General features: G+C 53.5%; 1 protein-coding gene across 1 annotated transcript; it reads left to right on the top strand.

Annotated features, from left to right (window-relative positions):
- Positions 1 to 859: 859 nt before the first annotated feature.
- Positions 860 to 7,343, top strand: LOC310644261 (amino acid transporter heavy chain SLC3A2-like; the record flags this gene model as incomplete). Its single annotated transcript, XM_083369094.1, has 8 exons — positions 860 to 1,181; positions 1,263 to 1,421; positions 2,726 to 2,811; positions 3,136 to 3,213; positions 4,647 to 4,705; positions 4,839 to 5,013; positions 5,303 to 5,431; positions 6,951 to 7,343. The coding sequence occupies 8 exons, from the start codon at positions 860 to 862 to the stop codon at positions 7,299 to 7,301; spliced, it is 1,359 nt and encodes a 452-aa protein (XP_083225220.1). The 3' UTR covers positions 7,302 to 7,343.
- Between the last annotated feature and the right edge of the window lie 769 nt (positions 7,344 to 8,112).

Below are 8,112 nucleotides of genomic sequence, written 5' to 3'. Positions count from 1 at the left end.
ACTAGGGGGGATGTGATAGCAGTATTCCAGTATTTCAGGGGCTGCCACAAAGAGGAAGGGGTCAATTTATTTTCCTAAGCACCAGTGGGCAGGACAAGAAACAACGGATGGAAACCAATCAAGGAGAGAAGCAGCCTGGAACTAAGGAAAAGCTTCCTAACAGGGAGAACAATTAACCAGTGGAACAATTTGCCACCAGAAGCGGTGGGGGCTCCATCTCTGGAGGCTTTTAAGAAGAGACTGGACAGCCACCTGTCTGAAGTGGTACAGGGTTTCCTGCTATAGTAGAGAGTTGGACTAGAAGACCTCCAAGGTCCCTTCCAGTTCTATTCTGATTGATTCATTGAGAGACATATTTGTCTGCTGATACTTCAGGAGGGCCTGGACGGCCAGCAGGTCACTTCTCCTGCTGATGGTTTGAAGGGCAGGGGAGACCAGTGTGTGTGTGTGGGGGGCTGGGATCTTTGAAGAAACGGGGGCAACCTGGTCACATCTTCCCACCCAGAAGGAGACAGCAAACTTCATTGCTGTTGAAGCAACAAGGCCTTCTATTGGGGCAGCGGGGGGGTGGGGGAGCCCCCGCATTACACTGAGCCAAAATGTGGCTCCCTTCATTGGATTAGCAGCCGAGTGCGGATCCCAGCCTGCTGAAGACACGGTGCCTAAGCCCACCAATCTTTCACTTGCTTGGGCTCACCACCTCCCCATTTCAATGGGGCTCCAGCTGTGGAACTTCCCGCCGGATTGTGTCCTGCATTTCGGCGTCTGCGTGATTTGTTTCTGAACTTCACCCTCCTTCCGCTTCTTCCTTCTCTCTCCCACCCTCCAGTTTCGTGCCCCAAGGAGTGAAGAAGGAAGGATGGGAAAAGTGGAAGACGGTGCCAGGCTCGTGCCCAGTGAGCGCCTGCCCTTGCTGGCCCAGGCGGCCCCCAGCGCCACCTACCTGAGCCAGCAGGAAGTGGCTGAGCAGGGCAGTGCCGCCCCCTGGCCCGGACTCCGCAAAGCCCTGATCAGCCTGCTGGGCATCCTCTTTGCTTGCCTGCTGCTCCTGGCCGTGGCCCTGCTCCTCTCCCTGCCCCGGCCTGGCCCGCCCCTGGGCTGGTGGCAGAAGGCCGCCTTCTACCACCTGCCCCCCTCCTCCTTCCCGGACTCCGATGGCGATGGGTGGGGAGACCTGGCAGGTAAGGACAGGGAGGAGCGACTGCTGGGCAAATTGGTTCAAAGCAGTTGGTGCCCCTCAGTGCCCCCTTCTCTCCATGCAGGCGTCAGGCAGCAGCTGGACCGGTTGGTGGCCCTGCCCATCCAGGCCTTGGTGCTGGGCCCCGTCCTTGAAGGCAGAGGGGCCAACCTGAGCCAGATCGTTCCTGCCCACGGATCGCTGGCACAGCTGCAGGCTCTGGCGAGAGATGGGCGCAAGAGAGGTACTGGGCAGGGCTGCTGGGTGGGGCCGGAGACCAGTGCTGCTTTGCTCTCAGCGGCCCCAGATCCAAGGTACAATGAGGGGGTGGTCAGTTGCTGTGGTGAGCCTGGTGCCCTGAAAGAGGGGACTGTTTGGGGCCTGGCCTGGCCTGGCCAGCTCGGGTGGGACAGTCCCGGACAGACAGCATCTCTGGACAAATCAGATCCAGGCCAGATGCTGGATAATATCTGGGGTTGAAGAAAGGGCTGATGGGCAGGATAAGGGAGGCTCACGAAAGAGACGGGGCAAAGCAACCCCCCTCCTCATCTGCTATTCTCAATACGGGGGGAGGGGGTGTTTCCTTAAGAGATCCCCACAGCTGGATCAAGTCAAAGTCCATTGAACTGACGCTGCCTGGGGGATTCTGGGAGTTCATGTCCACAGGAGGTTGCCCAGGTTGAAACACACTGATTCAGTGATTGCTCTGCTTCCCCAAAGGGCTGGCGAAGTTCCTCAGGAAAACCCCCAGGCAGTGACGAGACAAGGTCCTTTCCACTCTCCCGTCCTTCTTGTCTCTTGAGGTAGACTGCCTCTGACCTTGGATGCTCCATTTGGTTGTTTTCTTTATCCATGTATTTCCATTTATACGGCTGGTCAGGTCAACATGCTGACTTTGGGCAATGAACAGCAGTTGAAAACAAAAGAATTCCAATTTTTGGCTAAAAGCTGTGAATAAACATGTCCTTCATTTTGTCTGATACAGTTTACAATCAGTGATACAATTATTAACAGAATAACAGAGTTGGAAGGGACTTTGGAGGTCTAGTCCAACCCCCTGCTCAAGACCATTCCAAAATGGCCGTCCAGCCTCTTCTTAAAAACTTCCAGTTTTGGAGCATTTGCCCCTTCTGGAGGCAGGTGGTTCCACTGGTTAATTATTCTCACTGTCAGGAAATCCTTCCTTCGTTCTGGGTTGCTTCTCTCCTTGATGAGTTTCCATCCGTTGCTTCTTCTCCTGCCTTCGGGGGCTTTGGAGCATAACGTGACCCCTCTCTTCTTTGGGGCAGCCCCTCAAATACTGGAAGAAAGCTGTCGTGTCACCCCTACTCCTTCTTTTCACCAGACCTACCCAATTCCGTTCTTCCTGTGTTTTGGCCTCCAGTCCTCTTTGTTGCAACCTAGGATTACACTGGCTTTTTTGGCTGCCGCCGCACACTGCTGGGTCATATTAGCGCACCTTTCAGCAGTGATGGCTTCCAAAAATCAATTTTGGGTCGATGGCTGCTTTTTTTTGCCACCCGCATTTCTTCCTTCCTGACCACCCAGGAATCCGAATCCTGCTGGAACTTCCACCTTGGGAAGAAGAGGGGGACCCAACAGCTGAGAGCAATCAAACAGCGCAGCTCTTCAAGGTATCACTGGCATTTGAAGGCTCCCAAAGGTTCAGAGGTGGGCTAGGGGCGGGGGTGGCCTCCATTCTCCATGGCAGTCAACCATGGCTTGGAATCAGACTGAAGGGAACGACATCTTGGCTGCAGAGGGGCAAAGCCATCACTTTGGCTGGCTCAGTTCTGCATTTTTCAGCTTAAAGTTGTCCTTTTCCACGCCCTGGTTCTGTTCTCTGCTGAAGAGCATGCATCTTGCCCAGAAGTCAGTCTTACTCTATTCAGGGACTTCCAGCCAGGGACCCTGGGCTTCTGCCTCCATTCCCTTCTCTTTTGGGCCTTATCCTGCAGGAGGCCCTACAGTTTTGGCAGTCCAGAGGCGTGCACGGTTTTTTGGTGACCAAGGACCCTGCCTGGCGCCTCCTCAAGGTGAGTTTCACTACTGAAAATCAGCCTGAAATGCGGGTGACGTGTAGTAACAACCCTAAACTGTGCTGTGGCTCGTTTTGCTTGGCCATAACATCCTCTAGGAAGTCCCTGTCGCTCGTAACCGGATTTAGGGTTAATGTGATGTGTAATTCCTACCTACTGTGGCTTATTCAATGAACACCAAACGAAAACAGGTGTAGCACGGTGTATAAACTTAACTTGTATATGCATTTGTATTGTATATGTATGTGTTTGTCTGTATTTGTATTGTATATGCATGTTCTTGTTGCAATGCATAAACCTAACCTTCCTAGTATACAACAACTAACCAGCAATCAAATATGTGCACACCACAGGCAGAATCACTTCGTTTTATGTCTTTTTTCTCTCTGCTGCATTTGGGTGCTTCTGAACATGCCTTTATAGGACATAACATTTTATAGGATCCAAGAGACATCAGCCTGCTTGTTTTTACGCTACTTCTGTTTTTTCTTTCTGCAGTAAGGCAGAAAAAAAATGGAGATAGCTGCACAGGGATCTCATGGGAATTCCCGGCTAGAAGTATCCCTTCTTGCAGTGACAGCAAACAAAGCATAAACTTTAGTTTTTAAACTGTTTACATTTCATTTTATTGCTGAAACAATGGATGGGGGGGCGGGGGGGGGGAAGAGGCCGTTTCCAGGCGAGCTGTGCATGGTGATGGGAGGCTCTTGGCTGAATTTCTGTGCTGCAGGGAGATTGCATTTTCCTTGCTGCACGTGTGCACAAAGACAGAAAAGCAGACAGACAGACACCCCCCCCAACCCATGGTACCCCTCTAGATCTGGCCTCTTTGGTGTGGGGCTTGGGAGAGAAAGGGTAACCCTTCCCCACAAAACTCTACTGAATGAATACAGATCATGCACTATTCTCTCAGGCCTCCTTCCCCACGATCCATCGTGACATGGAAAGGAAAAGGTGCCTCGGTTTTGTTTCAGAACTACAGATCGGAAAGATTTAAAAAGCCATACTGCTAAAATTGCAACCTGGAAGCTATCCTTATTTTTTAATTACTGTACTGTATCATTAAAGTACTCTGCTGTACTTTCATGTCAGCATTTTTTTAAAAAAATATTTTAATACTTAGCTGAGAGCGCACTTTAAGGGGAATGATGTATTGTTGTTTAATGGAGTTATAAAATGTGAATTGCTGCATATGTTAAGAGTGGAAATGGGACCACTTCACTGTCTGATGTTTTGCTGCTGCGATTAAAATCTGGAAGACTTCGAACTGCAGCCCCAAGGACAATGGGCCTACAAACAAAGCCATGCTGATGCGCAGGAGGCCTCTTGGGAGAGGAAGCCCAGAGTCCCCAGACCAGGACACCTTAGTGATTCTACCTTAAACAGCCCAGGATTGGGGAGTGACGGATGTTTGTGAACTGTGATTGCAGGTCTTGAATGCCTGGGGCGCCCTTGATGACCGGAGGCAGAGTGATCCGCGGGAGGAGGGGTGAGCCAGTTGCATTTCCCGTATTTTGCAATTCCCCCTTCATTCCAGCAGGGCGGGCATCTCCGGTGGCAGCAGCGAGGAGTGCAGGCGTGGGGTGCCAGGACAGAGTCCAGATTTTGCTCTTCCCCTGCAGGGCCCTCATCGTATGGGACCGGAGTGAGACCTGCAGCACTTCTCACGGGATGCCCAGCAGGGTCATCCTCACCTGCCACTTGCCGGGAACCCAGAAAAATCTGTCTGCTCAGGCACTGCTGTCACTGGCACAGGGATCCCTGCAGCTCCCGGGCACACCGTGGCCCAGCTGGGCAGTAAGGAAGGGATTTCTGGGCACACCTTGGGGGTCTGGCTGGTTCTGCTGCAAGCACACCAAAACACTGGAAGCCAAAGCTGTTTATAGGAACATGGGTGGAATCCACTTCTCGTCACCAACATGGTGCTCTGGCTGGGAAGGCACCGATCCAGGCGGGATCTGCTATGCCAGCAAGACCTTGGGAGCCACTGGAAAGAGGCGAGGCAGGGGAAGGGCATCCAGGCAGCTGGGCCCAGAGCAGGAGGACCCAAAGGACCAAGAGATGCTCCTTTTGTGTTTTCTTCCAGGTGCCCAGGGGACTCTCGCCTGTTGGGGGCTGGGAGAAAATCCTTGGGGTGCTGCTCTTCACCCTCCCAGGAGTGCCACTGGTGCAAGGGGGACCAAGATCACCACTCCCACTGGAGTTTGACTTGATGGTGAGAAAAGCCCCAGCCCCCCAAGGCCTGGCCAACCCTCAGCCTTTGCAACTGTGCAAAATAATAATCTCTCTTTGGTGGGGGGAGGAAGATCCACTTTTACCCCTCCAAAAATAGAGTTGGAAGGGACCTTGGTCTCCAGGAGTCTCCAACCTTGGCAATGCTGGCTGAGGGATTCTGGGAGTTAAAGCCCACACACTGTAAAGTTGCCAAGGTTGGAAAGCCCTGCTCCAATCCACCTTAGTCCTACTTCATAAAAAGGCCCAAAATCACTGGGGGAAAACGTGTATCAATATCAACATTATCTTGAATTAGGGGCAGCTTCAGCAGTAAAAGTAGACCAAAACCCACTTCAACTAAACAGTGTCACTTGCCTTTGTATGAATTTAGCCATGTTTTGAACGCTGGTTAGGCAAACCGTATGTGGGGATACTATTTTCCTGGAAGAGTCATTATATTATTTTAGCCTCTGAAACCCAACTTCAGGAGAACTTGCCACTTTATTACTGGTTTTAAAAGTTTCTTTTTAATCTGAACTATTTTATGTCAGAAATATTTTTCTAATTGGCTCACAGTTTTGATTAACTAGAGTGGAATTCGAAGCTTCATTTGTGGCCATGCAGTGGACACACAAGCCACCCCCATAGATGGACGAGACAGGCCAAGGTGGCACTTTGCAAATCATGACATCGCTGGGCATCTGATGTCACCCGATCACCCCACAGCCATTGCACCCAGGGAAGCCCACGGGCACAGGTTCAGGTTCCGGAGAGCAGAGGCCAGGCTGGCGGCCAGGGACAGGCCTACTCAGTGGCCCTCTGGAGGAGAATGGGGCTTTATTCCCATCGAAGGGCGTGTGGCTGGCTGGCGTTGGAGACATTCTCGGCACAAATGCGTACACCACTTCTAGGGAGGGGAGACTGCCTGAGCGCCACCAGCTGGGTACTTCAGTATCTGTGAGAGCCGAGCTTTGTTTTATATGACGGGGCAACCAGCTGTCCTCTGAATAAGAGCAACAGCACAGACTTGCATTCTGCTTCGTGGCGCTTTCCAGCAGGCCTTCCCAATGTCCGGGCTGCAGCCCAGCACAGATCCGTGGGCTGTTGGGAACCAGGCCGCACAGGCAGCAGGCGAGCAAGCAAAGCTTTATCTGGCGTGAGGGACCTAGGTTGCACGTGGAACCGTGCCCCTCTCCCCCCCCTCGGTCCTTGATGCCAGAATGGTTGTGGACCGCTGCTTTGCAGCCCTCCAAGGGGTTTACAGGGTCAGCATGTTGCCCCCAACAATCTGGGTCCTCATTTTATTGACTTTGGAAGCTGGAAAGCTGAGTTAACCTTGAGCTGATCAGGATCAAACTCGTGGCTATGGGCAGAGATAGCCTGCAATACTGCATTCTAACCACTGTGTTACCATGGAATAGCGACCAAAGGGAGGATGTAGTTCCAGAAGAACTCATGTGTTTTCTGGGACCGTTTCAGCTGCTGTGGTCTCTCTCTCTCTCCCCCTCCCTCCCCGTCAGGAAGGAGAGCCCCGCAGAGCCCCACTGGCAGCCCTGTACCAGTCCCTCCTGGCACTGCACGCAAAGTCCTTCTCCTTACACAACACCGACTTCGCCCTGCTGCCCCTGCCCAGCCACGCCGAGGACCTGGTGGCTTTCCTCCGGCCAGGCGCCTGCTCCAGCCTCCTGGTCATCCTCAACCTGGGAAGACAGCCCACCCAACTCCGCCTGACGGAGCTCGGCTTCCCAGGGTGGGCCAAGGTGGTGCTCAGCACCCATGCCACACCCCAGGAAGAAGCCAAGGTGGAGATGGTCAGCCTGGCGCCCCAGCAGGCCCTCCTGCTCCAGGTGCCTCGAGGATACCAGCCGTGACGGGCAGCCACGGAACTCGGCCAACTGGCAGCTCACAGAATAAGAAAGGAACTGTTGCTGACCCCCAAACGCACCCTGTTGCGGGGTTTGGGGCAATGTATGTGATGCTCCTACCCGACTGGCTGCTGTACCTGTCTTCTGCAAATTAGTAAAGTTGCTCGACCTCATTAATTTTGAGGGATCTGCACAGAGTTGGTTCCAGGGAGGATGCGCTGTCCCCCATATTTGCAACAATGTGTGTTCTGAAACCACAAACATGGGTACAGATGTGTGTTCTGTAAGTACGTGGGAATCAGCAGTGCACGAGGACTGGGGGTCTCGGCTGGCACAAAAAGGCCACCGAGCACTTACTGCTCTGGGATGCCAACGCCCTGGGCAGGCCTGGCTCCCCTCCCACAATCCAAACAGAGGACCGGAGGAGGCAGGTGCCAGCCCTGCCCCTGCATGGGACGGCTGGCTTCTGGGGCCTGGCGGCAGCTGAGCACAACCAAAACAAAAGGACCTTCTGAGCTGAGCATACAGATGAAAATAATTTAAGCCCCCCCCTTAAGAGGGTGCTCCCTGCCTCCCCGTCAGGAAATGTGCTGCGCTTGCAAAGGCAGAAAACCCGAGTGGAGAGAGCAGAGCAGGGGCCCAACCGCGGGGGGGGGGGACCAGCTGCGGCATCGGCAGAAGCGGGGGGGCACCTGGCTCCCCATCCGCACCCCCAAGGACCAAGCAGCTGCTGCCTGACCAAACCCCAAAGCGGGGGGGGGGCTGCAAGAGGGCCCCCAGGGTCAGCCCCTCTGAGGGTCCCGATGCCTTCTTGGAT

Source organism: Vipera ursinii (assembly GCF_947247035.1).
Source record: "Vipera ursinii genome assembly, chromosome: 9".
Lineage (NCBI taxonomy): Eukaryota > Metazoa > Chordata > Lepidosauria > Squamata > Viperidae > Vipera > Vipera ursinii.
The sequence above is the reverse complement of the archived record's forward strand: the minus strand, read 5'-3'. Positions and strand labels throughout refer to the sequence as shown.